The sequence below is a fragment of the Parus major genome, chromosome 4 (genome assembly GCF_001522545.3).
Source record: "Parus major isolate Abel chromosome 4, Parus_major1.1, whole genome shotgun sequence".
Classification (NCBI taxonomy): domain Eukaryota; kingdom Metazoa; phylum Chordata; class Aves; order Passeriformes; family Paridae; genus Parus; species Parus major.
In genome coordinates this window covers 2461176-2481849 of record NC_031771.1, presented here as the reverse complement: position 1 = coordinate 2481849, position 20674 = coordinate 2461176, and the positions used below count along the sequence as shown (strand labels likewise).

The following is a 20674-nucleotide window of genomic DNA, read 5'->3' as shown; positions in this document are numbered from 1 at the left end:
AGAACCACCTGCTGGCAAGGCAGAGGCTGACAGGTGACCCTCCTGTCACAGAACGGCAACAGCAAACGTCACAAAGGCCACGCAAAGACCAAAGCTTTGGGTAAAAATATATTTCCTCTCCCCACTTCAAGTGTTGGCACTATTTGGATCTGTAACCTGAAGCATATACAAGAAATAACTGAGCTTATGCTATAAGGTTATTATTCCATCTGTAATTCAAAAACTGAAATATTTTAACATCAAATAAAGTGACAATATCTAACAGATGCATACATATCATTTGCATTAACACTGTATGTAGGTTACACAATTGTTCAGTTACAAACATGGGTTACTTTCCAATAGCAAGGTAATAAAGTCCTACATCTATGGTTTAAGGCAATCAGGATATTAAAAATACAAGATTTCTACCGCTGTTCACAGCTTTGTTTCCCGTTAATTAAAAAAACCCTTCATATGTGAAGAGCTCCGAGCTGGCACGCGCCGGCGAGAGCACCGCGGATATCACACCCTGCACGTGCAGCCCGCGCCCTCGGAGAAGGGACACGAAGGGGGACCGGCTCAAATGGACAGATCTGATGTGGTCACACACAAAAAGACATTTCCATCTGCACTTGGACGGGTTGGGAGAAGCAGAAGGAGAGCTGCCTGCAGAAACATCGGTCCTGTTTAACATGGATGTACTCCCAGGGAGACACCATCTCCCTGCTGGGATTTCAAGCTGTCAGAAGCACACGGAGGGGGTGACGGGAGTGGCAGCTCTCCAGCTGGAGAGGAGCCCGGGGTGGGCGCCAGTGCCTGCTTTCCCCGCTCCTGGAGCACCACAGGAGATGCATTTCAAGATGATGCATTGCACAACCACGAGCTCCAAGGGCACCTTCCTACCCACTGCCCTCCCTGAAAGGGACTGTGTGACCCCCGGAGGGTTCTGGGGGAGCAAACCCTTACCCATCTCCTGCTTTCCCACTGCCTGCCAGACCCACGTGTGCCTCCTCTCTACAGAGCAGCCACAGCCCCTCACAAGGACCTGGCTTGTCTTTGCTCTTGCATTCTGAGGGTTTGCTTCACGCCCTGGGAACATGAGCATCCCAGAAAAAGCATCTTCCAGCGTGCTTTCCTGCTCCTTTGTATTAGCCTGAGGACTGAAATCCACCTTGTCAGGAACATGCAGTTTTAGAGGAGTTTGTACCAGCCCACTTGCAAGTAGGTGGACTTGCAGAATCTCCCAGCAAAGCACAGCTGGTCTCCTGTCAGGAGCGAGGCAGGAAGGGGCAGACTCCTCCTGCTGTACTTACATGCAAAGGTGAAAGCACATCCAGCCAGACCTGAGTGTGTCACTCGCTCCATGCACATCAGGGGCTACTGTGAAAAAAGGCACGGGCAAAGAAGAGCAGCAAGAGAAGCAGGAACAAGCTAAACATGGCCCAGGGGTTCGAGATGGGAAAAAAAAAAGTTATTACCATGTCCTTTGGCAAAAAACCAAACAGTACCTTTGACATCTTCAAGTTTGTGGTTTATTCCCAGTTCCTCCAACATGGCTTGTTTTCTGCTGGAGAAAAGCTCAACCAAAAAGACACTAATGCACTTGGTCACAGCTTTCTGTCAAAAAGGAAAAGCTCAACTCAGCTGATTTCCCCTGCTAAACATCCCCTGAAGGGCTGTTAAATGAAGCAGGAGAAATAAATGTTAAAATTAAGTTTTCTACTTGGCACAAAACACTGGTAATTAAAAAGAGGACGCGCACAGAGGCAGCTGAAGCAAAGCATATTGCCACGAGCGCTCGGTGATGGGCATGTGATGTGACTGTAAAAAACTCATGCAAACAACTCAAACTTCTTCCTTCATAACTCAAGATTTTAAAGCTGGGTTTGCCAGAAGCCACAAGAACCAGAATTTCATTTTTCCAAACAACCCTGCAGCAAACCTATTTAACCTGATGGAAAGTGCATAGCTGGCAAGTCCAGAAGGGGGAAAAAACCCAACCCAAACAACAAAAAACAAAATAACAATAATAGTGACAAATTTAAAAAAAAAATTTAAAAAAGGATAAAAAGGTCAACTGTTCAATTTCCAGCTTATTTATCCATTTTTGCTGTCCATTGCCAAGACATGGTATGTAGATATCCTCTTCCTAAAGCCATGTTTAAGCAGTGAGGGTTAAAAAGCAAGACAACCCATAAGCTCACCTCCAAGCACTTCCCAATCCAACACTTGAGGAAAAAGTGATGAAAGAACATGAGAATTCTGCCTTTTCTTTTTCCCCCAAAGAAATTCCATCTGGAAGCAGGCAAACAGCTGTAGTGGGAGACTCAGGAAGGAAGAGTTTTGTCTAAGAGGGCTTTAAAGAAGGCAACAGGAGACTGCCTAGCTAGGAGCAGAGGAAGAAATCCAGGAGTCACAGGGTAAGCATGGATCACCACTCCTTGGGAAGGAAGGGAAAGACTCTGTCTGCAAACAGTGGTGTGGAAAAAACACTTTGAACAGAGCCACTTGCACCGTCTGCTGGCCAGAGAGCGGGGCCTGGCTTATCCTCCATCTCCTTGGTGTGTTCTAGGGACACCTAACGGGACACTATTCCTACTGCAGGGGGGCTTGGGGGGCAGCACAGCCACTGTGTCCAGGCACCTTCTCTCCTGGAATTCTGGATGCCACAGCCTTGCAAGTAGTCTGTATAGAAGTTTGTGCAGGAATGCCCCTGGAAGCTCCAAGAGGATACTGAAGGCTCTATCTTCCCCCCTGCCCAGGTATTTAATTCCATAAGGGCTGCTAAGCCTTGCTAAGATCCTGCCTGTTGGAGGCCAGGCAGGATTTTAGGGGAGGTCCCAAAGGCTTGAGGCAAGTGGTGCAGGGAGAGCGGTGCTGGGAATGGTCCCTCCCCGAGGCAGCCACGGAGCTCAGCCGCAGCTGCTCCGCTGAGCTGGAAGGGAGGCTGGAGAACCAGGCCAGCAAACCCAGCCCTGGCCAGGGCACACAGCAGGAAGGAGAGAATATTCCATACACAACAGGAACCAATACAAATTATCATGCAAATGTCACGGCATGCAAGGTCAGTTACACTTGGTTATCTACACACACCCCCCTCCCTCTCCCCGGCAGGGACTGGGGCTGCTGTAACTCATCAGCTCCTGAAGAAATGTGGGGCAGGCTCAACTCCAGCTTGAGCCGTGCCATGGGCTGGGCTCATTCCTACACAACTCATTCCCTGGGGCTGGTGAATCCAGGGGCTCCTGCAGCCAGCAGCACTGAGGACACCTGAGCCAGTCAATACCTGAGCTGCTGATACCCAACTCTGACTCTTGGTTCGGAGTGGGGGCCAAAAATAATTTACTGCTGATGGTTTTGGTGAAAGAATACATGGTATCATCATTATCTCGGTCCCTCCACCCACCTCTGAACTTCCACTCATACAGTCCTGCACCCAATCCCTCTTCCTTCTTGTTCCCACTATGTTATTAGGTGAGTTAATAGTTATTTGTGTTAAAAAAATGGAAAAAAAAATATAAAAAGAAAACAGATGGCAGAGACACATTACTGCAAAAGCAGGTGAATGCAGGAACATCCTTGGCTCGACAGGCTTTATGTGAAGCTTGCACTGCAAGTTAAAAAAACAGAACAAAAAACAAAAAAGTTAGCACTAATTGAACTCAAAATGCAAAAAAAAAAAAAATCAAGAAAGCCAGGAGAGCCGACACCAGCAACCCGCTCCGGTGGGTGGGCATGCAGATGGATTATGGAATTACAAAGAAATTCAACCTCAAGGCTGGGCTCTACTCCGACCTATGACAAGCAAAATTAAAAGGAAAAACCCGTGGGGGACAGAACTACTGACCAACCAGCCCTGTAAGCTGCTCCAGGTCACAGCCTGTCACCGCAGCGCTCGGTGGCTTTAGGGCTCATTTGTTCCCCGCTGGGACAGGGGTGCAGGTGGCTTCCCAGGGGCATCCTTGCAGGAAGGAACTCAGCTATCTCACACCTGGACACCAGGATGTCTCCAAGCACTTTGGCTTTCATAGCCAGGCCAGATCCTTCAGGCACCACCAAACCCCTCTTTTTTACAGGGTGTTGGGCCAGGCTCTGACACAGATGCTGCAGCTCAGGGACCGCTTTGGGACGAGCACGGCCCCTGATGGCCACACCAGGCACACTGGACTGCAAACTTAAGTGGAAAGGAAACTGAGAAAAAAAAAAATAAAAATTTTACATTTGGCTTTCAGAAGCAGCCTTAAATAAAGTGAGACTGAAGCCAAACAGATGGTCCCGGCTCCTGGGGGGCTGCGGATGAGCAGCACCACCACGGCACATGTTGAGGCATGTGGCCATCCCTGTACCCAGCAGCAGGCAGGCACCAGAAGGCTGCTTGCTGCTCCCACTGTTGCCAGGAGCTCTCTCCAGACTGGTCAGGCTGGAAGCACAGTCCCATACCAACACTACAGCAGGGGCTGGGTCAGTGTGCTCAGCCCCACGTCCTGAGTGTGCTCTGCAGCCACCCCTTGACTGCCTGGTGTGCTGCCCCCAAACACTGCTGCTGTCGGGCCAGAGCCATGAATGTTTTAGATGAAAAAAAGAGAATAAGCTAGAGAATTTCTGGAGGAATAGTCTGGAAATCATGAAGGCCAAGCTCTCCCCCACGGAGTGAGGCCAGCAGCAGATTTCACCCTGAGCCTTCCCTCCGGCATGCACAGCACAGTGGAAGGTCTCTGGTGTCCAAACTGGAGAAACCTGAAAGCATTCCTGTGAATTACTGGGTGGGGAGGCTGCAAGGGTCGGCCATGGCAAGGATTTCCTCTGGCAGCTGCACAAGAAGCACCACAGGGCACGGCAGCAGAGAGAGAGGTTGGAAGCCTTAACTACACAAACTGCAGCTCCACACCAGAGTGCAAGGAGAAACTTGAAGCCTTTAGAGCACCAAGGTGAGCTACAAGGCAGGAGCATCAGCATTTCCCTTGAAAGCCTCTGTTAGTAACGCTGACACTAGAGAACACCTGCAGCAGGTACAGCACCTGGCGTGGAGCGACACAAAGGACACACTAAAACACGGGCACGTTCCTCGAGGCTGGATTTCTGTGAATGCAGCAGCAAAGCACAACCTGTGTTCGTCACTGTCGCTGGGAACAGCCCTGTCTCACCCACGATGCTGGAACCAAACAGGAGCTCACACTGACTACCCAAAGGGACACAACTCCCCAGCCCATTCCGTACTGCACTGGTCCTACAGCTAAGAGATGAAAAAAACCTGACTGCACACTTCTTAAAAATATTAGGCTGCCAACTCTGACAGATAAGGAAAAGGGTCTTCAAAACTTTCTGTTCTTTTTAGAGAATGCATCACCATGTCTGAGTGCTCAGGTGAGGGAAGATGAGTGTCCCAGCCTGTCTGCAGGAGGGTGTTTGACCATGCCTGGGTCTCAGCTGCCGACTCCTGCTGTTCCAGCGCTCAGCCCGACAGTCTGTAAGGATTTCTCCGCGAGCAGAGCAGGCAGCACACAGCGCTCCACGGATCCCGCCGGGAGCCCAGGGCCACGTCCTCAGCCAGCATCGAGCAGCACGGCTCCATAGGAGCTACATCAATTTACATCAGCTGAGGAACCGGCCCGAGGCCCTCCCCACCCTGCCCGGGCAGCGGCGCCCGACGTGGGGCAGCGAAGCGGAGCCGGGGTAAGAGCTGTAAAAGCCCAGCGCCTCTGCAGCACAGCTCGGGCCAGGCTGCAGCTCCCAGGCTGGCACGGCAGACACGAGTGGCTGAGCCACATCCCCGCTGGCACTCGGCTGTCCCGGGGGTGACAGCTGGGTTCATCACCCATGCCCCTCTGAGGAACACCCCCTTCTCTCTCGGGCACTGAAAGCAGCGTGGAAGTGTCGTTTTTGTGTGTGGGTTAACCGAGAGTTTCCCGCTGAGATCTGCTGCATCCCCGGCCTTCCCAACGGCAGGAACCAACTAAGCACCCTTGGCACAGGTGACTCACAAAGGACTTGCAGGAGCACCCTCTTACTAGGAATGGAAAAAGCCAGTGGAAGGTAAAGGATTACGCTCCTAGGGGGTACGAATATAAAATAGTAAAAAACAGTGCCATGATCTTGACTACAAGGTAAGGGTTTCTTAGCTTATTATGTCGACTTGATACAACCACAAATGCCATTTAACTGCAATTACGGTACCATAGTAGTTTGTTTTTCTAAAAAAATACAAAACCAAAGCTTCTTGTCTTTAAAGCAAGCTTCCATGTAATCACTTTTGGCACTAGCATTCCCCATGTAAAAATAACATGGTGGTGGTTTTGGTTTCTAATTTTACTTCTACTTACAACTATAACCTTAAGGTAATGGGAACTGGAGACTACCAGTGAAAGAAAGGATGGGTAGCAACTCCCTTAATAATTCTGGCTCAAGCAGATAAATCTGAGTCCAGAACATCCCATAGCTCCAGAAGATGTTGGACAGATCACAAATCAGAACTCCACCATCCAATTGTTCTCCCACACCAGTCAGACTTGAACAGAAAATCTGAAGGTACTCTTCTGGAGAAAAATTAAGATCATGTCCCTGGCCCACCCTTTAGAAAAAAAAAATATTTTATTTGATCAGGCTGAGAAAAGGCCTGTTTCCAGTCTGGTAATGGGGAAAAGCAAATACAGACATGCAGCAAGAAAGAAAAAAACAACCTCCCAAAACTTGTAACAAACCCTACAAAGGGTGTGGGTGACATCCGCTTACTTTTTCTTGTCCTTGTCTTTCTTGGTTTGTTGAGAACCTGCCTGCTGAGCCTGTGACTGTAATAGCTGAGCTGCTGCCTTCTTCTTTTGAAAGTTGTTCAGCTCTTCCTCAAGTTCCTTCTTTTTGTCTTCCACTTTTTTCTTCTCTTCTTGGTGAGTCCTCTTTAGATGGTCAAACTTTTCGTGAAGCTGCCGGGACAGAGGCAGTGAGATCTGGCCGTCAAGAGAGGCATTTCCCCCCCGATTCCCTGGTGATGATGCCCCACCGTGTTCCTGCTGGCACTGAGGCCTCCCTGTCCCCAGCCTGCCTTGGTGAGAAAAGCCCTGCAGCTCACACTCACTGGCACACAGAGAACAGGAATTCCTGTTGCTGTAGGAATCCAACAGGCCTCTGGATGCTCCCACAGCCCCATATTCCATCCCCCAGTGCTCGGTACCTAGGGGACTCTACCAGGCTTGAGGAGACCAAGGGAACGTGGGCACTGGGGGCTGCACTATTGGCTGCACCTCTGCAGGAGGCCTGAGGAGCAGCTTCCTGCCCCAACAGGGTATTTTCTGCCCCAAGCCCTCACAGAGAGCCTCCTGAGTGAGATATACTCACATCCTTCTCCGCTTCCTTCAACTCTGCTTCCTTCTCCTTCACCCTCATGACAAACATCTGCCTCATCTCGTCCTCCTTCTTCTGCAGCTCGCCCAGGAATTCATTCCTCTTTGCTTCGTAGGTCTCTTGGAGACTGTTAAAAACACACAAAAGCCAGTCAGAGCAGTGTTTCGAGCACAGCCATCAGCTCCCAGCCTTTGGAGAGGTAGCTCTTAGGCTGTCTTGTCACCAAACACGGGACTACACCAGAGGCACCGTCTCCTCTGCCCAAAGACATCCCAGCTTGCTAGGTGGCAGCAGTGGAAGGCAAAAGGAAAGGAAAAGCCGAGCTCCCCGCGCAGGATCCCGTGCATCACTCAGCAGGCAGGGTCCTGCCCTCCGAGAGGAGCAGCCTCCACATGAGCGCTGCCTGCAGCAACCCCCGATGCCCACAGATGCCTCAGAGCCACACCGCCTCCTTTCTCCCTCTGTTTGTCCCGAGTCTCTTGGTTCCAAACGCAAGATTTGTGGAGCAGACCCAGGGTGAAATCTGCCCCCGTGCAGCTCACTGAGCACGATGCTGTCACAGGGCATAACTCATTTTCACTATTCATTGCTAAGAGATTCAGATCAGGCGCTTGATTTAGATAAAGCCATCCTGGGAGACCTCTTTCTCCTTTGGACTTTGCAAACCATCAGCAGCCTTCCTCTTCCAAATAACCCCATTACTGGATTCTTTCATTCACCCTCTACTCCTTGGCATTCCTTTATTTCCCCAGTACTGAGATAGGCAGTGATGATTTGGGACGCAAAATACATCCACCATGTACCTCTGAGATTTTTAGAGCCTCTTAGGAACTCTGGACATCAAATTCCTCTTTTGTTTTATTCCTTAAATGGATTTGGATAGCCCAGCTGTAATGATAGTGTGGGAATGATAACTATTTCCCCCAAGAGGCTTTTCTGAAAACGCATTTTTTTAAGTGAAAACCACTGAAGTCACATAGACATGTTGCATCCATGTGCCTAAGGAACACATTAGCCATTGGGCCAGTGGAACATCCTAATTCCAATAAAGTCAAGCTTTTGCTTTTCCTGGCAGTGATGGGGGTTTTGATGTTTTGTTTATTGGTTGGGGGTGGTTTTTTTGGGGATGCAATATTGAACTGGGGAACACAACTTGTCAGATTATCCCAAGCCTCATATTTAACTCTGCTAATTAATAGGCACTTGGGTTACTTCCTAAAATACTCTCCAGACAGGATGCCCAGAGCTGTTCTGGCACAGCACTGGCCGCCCCAGAGAAATCACACCATTCCACATGACCACACCAGCTTCCTACACATGGAAGCAAAAATACTGATTCTAAAAATGACAAAAATCCTTTTGTGGGAGAGCAGGGCAAGAGCCATCTTTAGATTCTTAGCTAAATGCAGAACCAGACCTCTCACAGCATACAGATTTCAGGGGACTCAGAAACTAAATCTCCCTAAAATTCAGTGATGGATTTAATGCTCTGACTGTGGACACTGAAACTTAAATTCCTAAGCCCTTCTGAAGGATCTGGCAAAGCCTGAGGGCAGGTGAGCTTTTGCTGCTCAGTGAGCACAAACTGAATCTGCAATTAGTGACACGCTGTCCTAGGGAGCAGCAGAGCCTCACGGAGCGAAAAGGAAAGCTCTGCAGGCAGCTCATCGGATCCTGGACTGCCAACCACTTCTTCCACAGCTCAGTTCCAAAAACACGATGCTGGGTGATGGGCAACCAGGAAAAGCCTGGCAGGAGTGAGAGAAGCAGGGGCTTCCTGTTAAATTGTCCCAGGTTCAAAGCTTAATTCTCTGCTGCAGTGACTCTGACTTCCATAGGAGCCAAGTTCTCAGAGAAACCGGCCTGGCAACTCCCAGGCTGCATGTGAAAAAAACAATTACAGCCCTAAGGAATAACAGTCCAAACCAACTGGGATCCCTGCAGCTTCTCACAGGCAAAGATGACAAGGGAATTGGCTTTTAAGTACACAAACACATGAACCTAAATTACAAGAGTAACTTGATTTCCCAACACGCCCCCACACACTGAAGGATGCCCTGGCAAATAATATTATTTGGAAAGGGAGTATTTTGAAAAGCTTAACCAGAGTGGCAGAGAATCCAGCCCACAACAGGCACAGGACAGCAGAAGGGTCTCTGTGCAGAGAGACCCCGTTTTGTGGAGCTGATCCCAGCTGGGACCCTGGTTTTCCCTCCCACAGCCTGGCCAAGCAAAGTGGGTGTCTCAGACATCACCAGTCCCCTTTTCCCACACCTCACACAAGCCCCTACAGCACCAATGGTTTGCTGGGACCTGCTGCCCTGCATATCTCAGCTCCTCCTGAGATATGCCACAGGCTCCCTGCTCCTGGCTGATGGAAGCTGGCTGAAGAGCAGCAGTTCCTGCGGCTCCCGGGGCCAAGATGCAGGGAAAAGCATCCTTTTGATCCCTGAGCTCAGAGAGAACATCCCCCCCGTTTCAGATATACATCAGCCTCAGCCAAACAGCTTGGGATCATAGGTTTTGTTTGTTTATTGGAGGGAAAAGGCACCCAGAGTGAACTGCCCTGAACTAGCACGTACCAGATGGAGAAATTCTGTACATTTTCATTTCCTTTCTACTTACAGCTTGGTCAAAAGAGGCCTCGTGTACAGGAAGCAATGGAAATTCCTCAGATTCCTCCAAAGGAAGGGCTGAGCCCATCTTAAGCCATTGCTCTCCAGAAAGGAAATCCAATAAAGCTTCACACTTGGGCTTAGTAACAGAACTGGGCTTGACTGATTCCAGCAGAGTTTCTGCTGCAGAAGAAGTGCAGCTGCATCAAGCCAGCAAGTCAGAAATAAGGCCCCAAACCAATGCAAACCCCCACTGGTGCACTGGAATTCTGACTGCCTTCCCCGAGAGGCAGAGAGGAACACTGGATGCTGTAAGGCAGGGGCTGCAATTACTGGGGAAAAGTTGGGGAGGAATGGGAAACAGGAAATGAAAGGAGAAAACAAACACTCCCTCCCAAATTCCCACACAGCTGCTGTCCCTGGCTAATGGCTTGGGCTTCAGACCAATAAAGCCGTCTGACAGAAGGAACTATGTGCTCAGTAACCAGCCAAACCTCAGGCATGAGCCTGTGGCACCCTCTTCACAGCTCACCTTGCACCAGGCTGGGAACAGCTCCAGGAGGGTCAAAACCTCATTTACCCCAGGATGTCCCCAACGCAGGGGCCACCTTCCTGTGGCACGGACACGGCTGCGCTTTTCCTGCCCGGAATGGCAGGCAGCCCTGAGCAAGCTGGCTGCAAAGCACAGCAGCAGTGCCTGAGCTGCACTTCCCTACCTGAAAGGCTTGCTGTCTGGATCTGTGTCTTTGAACCCCATCTCTTCCAGCTTGCAGCGCCTGTACAGCTCATAGTGCCGGGTGTGTGTCTGCTCCCTCAAGTCCTCCATGTTCACTCGGATCAGCATCTCCCGCAGCTTCACAAAGTCACAGTGGTTCTCATTTTCAACTGCAAAAACGACAGCATATCCACAGAGAGAGCATTAAACCCAGGAGCTGGGCTCCCCACCTTGCCCTGGATCTAGGCCCCAGTGTAGCAAACCTCAGAGTTCTTCAAGCACACAAGCACAACTCCAAAATGCCTGGATGAACTGGGTGGAAGACATCACACACCAGCATGCACCTGAGTTTCAAGGCCTGCACTGGATTGGCAAGATCTCTCTGCTGCCCATCTGGCACAGGGCTCCCGTCTCCCCATCCAATTTTGCACCAGCAAGGTGATGATCCGTTTGCTCACAGGATTTCACTTCCCACTCAAACCCACTCGAAATCCTAGCACCCACAGGCAAAGTCTAAACTCAATCTCAAACTATCAGGTGCCAGTTTTCTGGGAACAGCGAGAACCCAGCAGGATACAGGCTGAGGCCAAGACCTCCCAAACACATCAGCTTCTTTCCTGAGTGTTTTTCCCAGTATCATCCTCTGGTGAATACAGCTGAAGTCCCTGAAGCTGCTTCAGGGTCAGCTTCTCATTACTGAGAAGCCAGAGAATTTTGCAGAATTGTACAGTGACTGTTGCCCTGCAGCTTCCTGGGCCATTCTCCAGTGGGATACACAACTGAAGACACAAGGAGACCATCACCATCCCAATCCTGTACTTCCCAGTGCTGGCTGGAAAGCAAGGACCAGCTCTGTATTTCTGGCAGCTTCAGTAAAGCCTGGGCTGCAAACAGTGCTCTAGACAAACTCTGCCCTCCTGCAGGAAGGAGCTTTTGGCTCCATGTGCAGATGTCCAGATTCAGATCCAAGCTGTCCTTTCTCAAGCCAGATTTTGGTAAGGGCCATGCAGAGATCAAAGTATCTTGGATCAGGAGGGGACAGGATGAGGAGGCCGTGCCCTCAGGAACGTACCCTGCACGACGCCCCAGGGGTACTGCCTGGCTTTGGCCATCTTGTTGCCGATCTTCACTTCTTCGGTGCTGCCAACCACGGCAAAAGGAAGGTGGACCTACAAAAGGAAAGGGACAATGAGGCTGGGGATTTCCTCTGCTGCCTTGCCAGGGATTGTTTCTCAAGAAAAATGTTTACTGGGGCAGCTCTGCGAGATCTAAGGTGTTTAAACGTCTTTGCAATTTGTCTGGTGTTTTAGGAAGTGCAACAGGACAATCTGGATGAGAAACCTGACCAGACTTAAAGCCCAAAATTCTCAAGTCCTAAAAACACAAGATATATACATGTTTTCCATTTAATTACAAAGCACTACTGTCTTAAGCAAAGAACAAGTCTTAAAAACTGAAACTGAATTTGAACCTGGATAAAAAAGAACCGTGAAACAATAAAAAAGAAAATAAAGTACGTCCTCTCAAAGAGGACAGGCTCAAAATTCAGGGGGATTTTGCTGCTACAAAAAACTGCTAATGCTTCCTCTTAAACAGAGCAAAGCTGTGAGCAAGGGGAAGAGCGGAGCTGACCCAGCCCTGGGCTGACACGTCTGAGTCACAGAGCGCTGCTCCCTCCAGGTCTCTCCGAGGGTGTGGTGGCGACAATCTGGGATCTACTCCCAGGAGTGTGGCTGCTGCCAGGAGGGAGCTGGCCTCAGCTGCCAGCCCAGCCCCGTGGAACTCTCCCTGCCTTCAGAGCATCCAAAGGGGGTGGCTGCAAGCTCTGGGAGAGGGACCCATGTCAGCCAAACTTGGTCACAGGCTGGGTGGGAGGGGAAGATGTCAGAGCAGGGGAGATGGGATTATCTGGCAAAGGGGTTTCCCAGCAGCTGGGCTGCACCTGAAGAGGGCAGAACACTGCACACAGTGCACCCTGGTAGAGCCACATCCCTTCTCTGTGCCAGCTTCTCCCTGCTCAGAACAACATGGACAGGGAGCTTTGGAGAGGGTCTAACATTCAGCTGGATGAGGTAATTGCCCATCTAAAAGCCGTTGAGCAGGAAAACTCACAACAGCCTTCAAGCAGCAAGGAAATAGCTTAATCTGAGTGCACTTGCTTCAGGACTGGCACATCCTCTTGGGGCCAATCAACACCTCACTGCCAGAGCAACCCTGAGCTCATGTTCCTCCCTTTGCACCCTGACTCAGGCCTGTGACAAACAGCTGCTTCCCTTGGTAACCCCCACTAAAATGTTCGGTCTAGTCCAGCCCTGAGCGGCCTCAACTCCCACCCTGTTGCTGGAAGCAGGGGAGGAGGTGAAAGCCAGAGCTGCTGGAACATCAGTGCCGGTGCCCCGCTCCCAGCGGAAACCGAAACAAAGGCGGCACTGAATGAATCACCCCCACTAAGCAACAAGTGGTCGCTCGGGACAGGAAAGCCAAACCTCAGCTCTCTGCCCTGACCGCATCGGGGCCCTGCCTCCCATCCTCTTCCTTTCCCGAGACGGGAAAACTGCACCAGGGGAAGGATGTGAGAATTGCAACACGGGAGAAGCGTTCTTCACACAATGAAACCTATCAGACAGGTATCTCCAGCCCCCAAAGCCTCCTGGCCAGGCTGATGTCTGTGCTTCAATCGCAGCTTTGAAGCCAAAGCAAGACACGGCACGGCCATCGAGGCCAGGCCCAGGCACAGCAAGGTCACAACCCCCCTCAGGTAACATACACTCATGGTGGCATTGATCTCGGCCACCGTCTCCTCATCCGTCGGGAACTGGTAGATCTGGACACCGTTGCTGACCAGCTCGCTCATGATTTTACTCTTGAACTTGTGCAACTCGTTCTTTGCAATGGTGTCAGCCTTGGCAATGATGGGGATGATGTTCACCTGCAAGACAGGACAGCACCTCACGTACAGGACTGCACAGGTTGTGTCACCGGGAGAGGACAGAGCAGGACATGCAGTGACAGCCCTGGAGTGCCACCAGCCAGCCCCAGCAAATGAACTTCCCCGGGGCCGCTGCTGCCAGCAGCACCACCTCAGACAGGATTTCCAGGCAGCAGTGCTGATGGCCTTAGAAAGAAGTCAAGTGCAATTTGGCAACATGCTATTTCCTGTCCTGTCGTACTCCCCTCTTCATCCGAATTGGCTGGACAGGAAATGCTGTCATAGATTATTATGAGCTGCTCCAAAAAACTAAGAAAGGAAATGACCATCTCTGCACATCCCCTGCCACTACAGCTGGCTGGATTACTGCAGGAGCCACGCTCAGGCAGCAGCCTGTCACGGGCCCTGGCTTGGGGAGTGTCACCAGGGACACGGGAGGGGCAGCAGAGCCGCTGTCACCCCACGGGAGGTGGAAGCAGATGGTGCCTACCCAGCCCCGGGACACACAGGACAGGGGCTGGCAGTAACACAGGCACGCTTCCCCCACCTGTGTGCCCTCACGTGCCCTTGGACAGCGCTGCACGGCAGGACCACCCCTCCCTGCACAGCTCTGACATGAGAGATGAGTTACTGACTCTCTTCCCGAGACAGGCTGCTGGCAAGGATAAAGATCCTGCCTTCTTTCCCTTTCTCCTCCCTCCAGAGGGACAGTTTCTGCTTTTGATCTTGCAGGTTTGCTTCTCCCTGCAACAGCAGACAGAAACTGTACTGAGGATAACAGTAATATCGACCTATATGGAGGGATTTTAACTACAGTACTTGAAAATCCTCTCCTATTACATCACTTAATTCTGTTTGCAGTTATTAAATCCCCCTTGGCCAAAAGATAGAACAGGAATGTCAATTAGCTCACTTGGGATTTATCTCCATAATCTTATTTTCAGTTGAAGAAGGCAAGGAACTTTCTCCATCACCACATAAAACCCAATTGATTGGCCTCCCCAGGAAACAAAGAACCGCTGGCATCACTGATGTCCTGCAGAATCAGGATCCAATGAGCCAAAGGTGCACAGTGGACTGATTTCAACTGCTTAATCATGATGGAAAGGAGCACAGAGAAGGCCCTGCATTTGTACCTCAGTTATTTTTTCTAGAAGAGGTGCAATCTCCTTTGAACCATGGTTTAAACCAAGCCCATGAGGGAACCTGGAAAAGCAGATGCCAAGCAACATGTTTATTCAGATTCTTGTTGATGACATGACAGCTAGAACACCACTACATTTGCCGTAGCAGATCAAATCACTGTTTTTTGTCTAGCTGGATGTGCTCAGAGCCAGCACACACAGCGCTTCATTTGCTTTTCACTGATTGCAAAGAAGACCTGAACTGTTTTCACTGACTTCAAAGATTAGCTGGAGAGCACAAGGCCAAGTTCCCTACCCGAGGCAGAGCTGGAAAAGAGCAGGAGCCCAAACTCTCAACAGCACGTGAAGCAGAATAATGACCCGTTGTGCCCAAGGTACACTTCTCACACTTTGTGTCTGCAATTCCCCACTACTAAACCCAGACATTATTTTCCTCAGCAGATGGCAAGACGATGAAAGGTGACGCAGGCAGCAAGTACCTTACTGTCGAGCTTCTTCATGGTGACCAAGTCCAGGGACTTGAGGGAGTGTCCGGTGGGAGCAATGAAATACAGGCAGGCGTGGATCCGCGTGTCGTGGTAGTTAAACAGGGATCTCTTGATCTTCAGCTCTTCCTGCAGGTAGGCTTCGAACTGGGCGTCGATGTATTCTACTATAGGCTTGTAGCTGGAGGGAGAAGGCACAGGGAAAAGCAGGGAATTGGCTGCTGGGACCACACAAGGCACCGATGGACACTCAGGAAGCATCAAGGGAGCTCTGTATGGTAAAGGACAAGTGCTGCTTTTAGGACCCTCCCCACTAACCTCCTTCACAAGGATGCATTTCCACATGGTGCACAGCCCTTGATTTTAGGTGCATGGAAACCACACGGGACTGCTACCCTGAAAAACTTCAACATGAAGTCATGACCTACCCTCTAGCTTGTCCAAAACCTCATCATCTTAAAAAAGGGAAGGGAGAGTCAAAAGGTAAGAGGGATTTTTGAGAAACTGAAGCCTGTGAGCAAAGCTCAGAAGACAACAGCACCATTCATGGACTTAGATGGGACCATCTTGTTGGAGAAAAAGCAGCTTATGCAGTGTAACATGGCCTTATTCAAATTAACTGTTTGTGCTTCTGGAAAGAAAACTGTTCCACGTGTTCCCCCTCCACCAAGGGCAGCTTTGTGGATATCACTAGGGGGGGCTGTAAAATGACTGCTGCTCTGGCTTCTTGGCTTATGGAAATTCTGTCTCTGAAAACCTCAGAGACACACGCAAAGAAAGCAGTAAGGCCTCACAGTGGAAGAAATATGAGAGAAAGCCCCGTAAAAACAGTGGAGCAAAGGAAGCCCCAAACTGGAGGACAGAGCAAATCGCACCCACCACAGGCAGATGTGCCAGGACACAGCAGGAGAACGAAAGCTCTCCCTAAGCCCTGCTGCCCTGGGCCTGCCCTTCTCTCCACAGGGTTAGGCAGCAGCAGCACCACTTGTGGGATCGGGAAACACCCCCAGAAGAGCCCACAGAGGGAGGCCCTGGACACCTCAGAGCTCATCAGCACCGGGATTTGTCTCCCTGCAGAGCTCGGTTTACCTGTCATCCTTGTTGATCTGATCTCCAAACCCCACCGTGTCCACAATGGTCAGCTTCAGACGGACGTTGCTCTCCTGGAGCTCGTAACTCCGGGCTTTCAACCTCACGCCGGGCTCGTTGTGCGTGGCGGGCTCGCTCTCGAACTTGGTGTTGAACAGAGTGTCCATCAGCGTTGATTTGCCGATGCCAGTTTCACCTGAGAGGACAGAGGAAGCGTCAGCACGGCGCCACTGCTCTCCCTCACCTCTTTCTCCAGCACATTCACCAGGTTAAGGAGTTATTCCACTTGGGCAGCAGTGGAATTAGGCTACGTCGCTAAGGAAGATAATCCCTGAGGGAACAGATGTCTTCAGAGACAGTCCCCATCTTTACCAGTGCCCCAGGACTGACCCAGGAACCTTCTTCATGGCAGCAAGTTGTAAATTCTCTTAACTCCGTGTATGATTGCCTGATTTTTGTTTCAGCCTTTTTAAGGCAGCTTTGTTGTCTCAAGATCATCCAAAACCCATAGTGCAACTTAAGACAATAAAAATCTGAGACAGAGAAATATAGACAGAGTTCTTTAAAAAAAAAAAAAAGGTGGCACACTGCTTAAATACCAACATTTTAAACTATTAGTTTCCCTAATCCCCAGTGCAATTAGTAACATGGATGAAAGCATTAGCCTAAATCCCATTTTTCAGTCAAAACTGTTTGTTTAGCAATTACACTCTCCAACAGCTATTGCTACCCATGCTGTGAGCAGGGGTGGGATGAGGCAGCTCACATGGAAAGCCAAGCCCTAAACTGATGGAACTGATGGCACAGATAGAAGCTTCATGGCTGAAGCTGTGAATTTTCGGGAGCTCCTGATGTGAACTGCTGCATTCTATGCCAGATAGGCTCTGCAACATTTCACATCCCAATTACAAGTCTCACATTACAACACTGAAGTCAATTGAGTCCTCTCTCGAATCACAGTTTTAAACAATGATATTATTTTTTTCAAGGGTGAGATTTCTGTTCCTTGGCCAACTGCAGCAGTTTGTGTAAAACTTTAATATGGGCTGAAAATCAGCGTCCGGGCACATTTCACAAGAAAAGAAGAGGTGGATCAAATTGCTAATGGAGACATATTAAGTCAAGCTAAGAAAGGCATATTTACTGCAAGAGAGAAAGGCAATTAATTTATGCCATTTTGATCAAAGAGCTTCCTGCTAATCAGGCTGCTCCCTGCTGGATTGAAATGGTTTCATGCTGCTATGAGAGTCACGTGAGGCTTGGGAGCTCGAGTGTGCAGAAGTGCAACTATTCTCTTATCTCCTCCTTTCACACATAAAGCTACAGAGAGGAGTCGAGATTTTTGCCAGATTTCTTTTCAGGCAGCTCACAGAAATTCTCAATTTGCTGTAGAAAAACCACAGTCGGAGGGTTGTGGGGTTTTCCCAGCTAATTAATGTAACTAATTAGAAGGGACAATACTCCCCTCTTGGAGGCTTAAATGAACAATGAATGGAAAGATGATGCTTGCAGCCTGCACTGCCAAGCTAAGAGAAAAACCCAGCAGTTTTGTCCATTTACAGAACCAGATTCTGGGTTCACTGACAAGCCAAAGCTGGCTTGGCTCACAGCTCCCTGGGGCTGAGCAATGGATTTCCAACTGTGGAGTATCCACAGAGCACCGAGACAGCAGCTACCTCCCCACAGCCAAGAGGAGATGCTGCCTCCTCATATTTCACCCTCTGAACAATTTGGGAAAAGTAACTGAGGCTATTAAACCAACTTGCAGATTAAATACAGCAGAGGACAGGTGACAGGCTTTGTTCTCCAGTACATCATGTGGAGACTAAAAATGGCATCGTTTCCAAGTGGAGAAACTAAGAATCTAAGGAGATAGGCAAACCCTGGAAGGGAAGGAATGCAATTTGGTGAGAAACAGCCTCCACACCAAACCCAGAGAAAAGCAGATTTAAGTTCACATCCTTCTGAAAATACATTTAGCTCCCCAGTTCACCGTTTCCTTACAGGCAGCCTTTGGGGGAAGCAGAACCGCTGGATGATCAAAGGGATAGATTTTAACAGCTAGCAGTCTCCATGCTTCGACCTGGGAGACAGGGCAGGGAAAGGGGAAAGAGGAATACTAGATTTCAACGTGGAGCAGCTTCCCTCCAGTACAGTCTGCACTGGCTCAGCCCTGCCCTGGGCAGAGGGAGAAGGTGACAACGTGGGGCCGTGTCCCTGAGGCCCCAGCAGGGTGACCTACCCACGCACAGGATGTTGAAGCAGAAGCCTTGAGACGTTGACTTGTTGACCAGCTGGTCCGGGAGGCTGTCGAAGCCCACGTGGCCGGACAGGGACAGGTTCCTGAGGTCATCGTTCTGTAAGACCCAGAAGAGAAGCATTTAGCAGGGTTGCAATATCCCTGTCAGGCAAGAAGCCCTGCCAGAACTGCGTTAAGGACACAGGATCTGTGCCTTAGGTTTCCCTCCCAAAAGTGCTCTCCTTGTCCTTCTATCCATCTCAGCCGTGGGGCTCAGGAGCTAAAGTGCCCCCGACCCCACGGAGGCAAACACCACCACACTGATTCTCCATGCCTGTCACCAATAAAACACGATTCTTTACCAATCTGCAACACCCAAATGCTGCTTCTGAGGCCCCAGCATTCCATATCCCTAGGGTTATCATAGGATTATTTGGGCAGACCCTGAAAAAGCCAGTGGAACACAATCAGAGCTGTGAGCTGACCAGTTCCTGTTTAGTTGGTGAATCAGCTGAGGCTGCCTCCTTTGTGTCCACTGCACAGCTACACAGCAGAAAACAGCCAGCCTTCCACTCCAGAACTTCCCCAGCAGCAGGGGAAACTGCCCCAACTTCCCAGTGAGGCTGGCTCTCTCAAGAAGTATCTTTAGTGAGACAGGTTGTGATATGGCTTGCTATTCCTGACAGACACAGGGGAGCAGAGGGCCAAAGTGGTGCTTTCCTTGGCTCAGCATGCCAAAGGGAAGCAGCAGCTCTCAGACCTGCTCTGTCCTGCCAGGACTACAAGGGAAATGCCAACATCCTTGCCCTTTTCCTGCAACCCTTCAGCATGGCCACAGCAGGACACAGCTCAGAGAGCAACTGTGCCACTAGAGCCAGCTAAAACTCTTTCCAGCTCCTCCAGGCTTTGACAGGAAGGGAATAAAGCGAGCACACTGCTCTGCCATGCCTTGCTTTACAAATAACCTCATCTGACATGAGGTGAGGAAGCAGGGCATCGTTCCCAGCGTTTCCTGTGCCACCTCTGCATGTTCTCAGCAGGAAAAGAAGCCAGGCCAGGCTGCCCTGAGGTGCCGGTCACCCCTCCTGACCTGCTCTCCTCCTCGCCTGCTCGAGCTGACAACATCCAACAGCCCAAAGCCGCTCTGTGGAGGGCAAGGGAGCAGCGCAGACCTTGCAGAAGGGAGGTCTGAAACAACCCCCAGACGTTGTTTGGGACCTTCCCACAGCAGCTGCATGACAATCCACAGAGAAGCTCAGAAAAACAAGCCAGCCCAGTTACCTCTTCCTTGGCCACAGTTATGGCAAGGTCCTGAGCACAGCAAAACAAGCAAACAAAACAAGTCCCAGTGACTTGGAGCAGCTCTGCTGTTAGTTCAGAACACTTTTCTCCTAAAGTTTGTTGTCCTTAATTTTGAAAATACCAACCTTTCTCCAAACCCTTCCCAATGGAGTCACTCCACCAAGGCCACAATAAATTACAGTCGTGGGCAGCTTCAACCTGGTTTAAAGATGCTGGAAGCACCAGCTTCTTTCCACAAAATCAGAGGGCTTTGGACCAGACATGGACAAGTGTTTGGCTGTTAAGAATCAAAAGCAGAGTTGGACTTCCCACTCTCTGCACTATTGCTGAGCAGCTCCATTTCCCTCCACAAAACATAAGGGACCAGCCACCAACTGCAGGGAGAAACGAGTTACATCAGGGCTGAGTGTTGATGAAAATCAACTCAGACCTAAAGAAATACAAAAATTCCCTGAGAAAAGCGACATCACCAAGTGAAAATGTCTCAGTCTGTGCCAGGAGTCTGAGCAAAGGGCTCCTTTCTGCCATGCTGACACACAGAGCCTGACACCTGTGCTAGATATCTGAGCCTTCTCTTAGCATCTAAACCAGGCTTGTCTGTAGGTAAAAATGCCAATTTACCAGTCTGTTCACCTCCATCCCTCTCTTTGCTGGGAGCTGCTCACCAGCACCACACCACTGAAGCTTAAGGTGATTAAGAGATGCCAGCTCCTTCACTCAGGCTGGGTAAAGGAAAACTACCCAGAAAGACAGCCACCTCACTCACCCACAAAAGGGATTTCCCTGGAAAAGTGGAAAAGGCCCTGGGATTGATGCATGATCTGAATGGGTTAAATTA

The 20674-nt window shown here is 50.1% G+C and overlaps 1 protein-coding gene across 4 annotated transcripts in view; it reads right to left on the bottom strand.

The window, feature by feature from the left end:
- SEPTIN11 (septin 11) overlaps positions 1–20674 on the bottom strand; it is a 47646-nt gene that overhangs the window by 4947 nt on the left and 22025 nt on the right. For 3 of the 4 annotated variants that reach the window (XM_033513965.1, XM_015623716.2, XM_033513963.1), the window contains exons 2-10: positions 18538–18652; positions 16296–16491; positions 15201–15387; positions 13415–13576; positions 11720–11816; positions 10649–10817; positions 7312–7444; positions 6712–6899; positions 96–3592 (exon numbers count right to left, since the gene is read on the bottom strand). In XM_033513965.1, the coding sequence (XP_033369856.1) occupies positions 3577–3592; positions 6712–6899; positions 7312–7444; positions 10649–10817; positions 11720–11816; positions 13415–13576; positions 15201–15387; positions 16296–16491; positions 18538–18652 (1263 nt within the window). In that variant the 3' untranslated portion in view covers positions 96–3576. Of the gene's footprint in view, positions 1–95; positions 3593–6711; positions 6900–7311; positions 7445–10648; positions 10818–11719; positions 11817–13414; positions 13577–15200; positions 15388–16295; positions 16492–18537; positions 18653–20674 lie in introns of those variants that run through there. The other variant, XM_033513964.1, reaches the window with a different exon arrangement.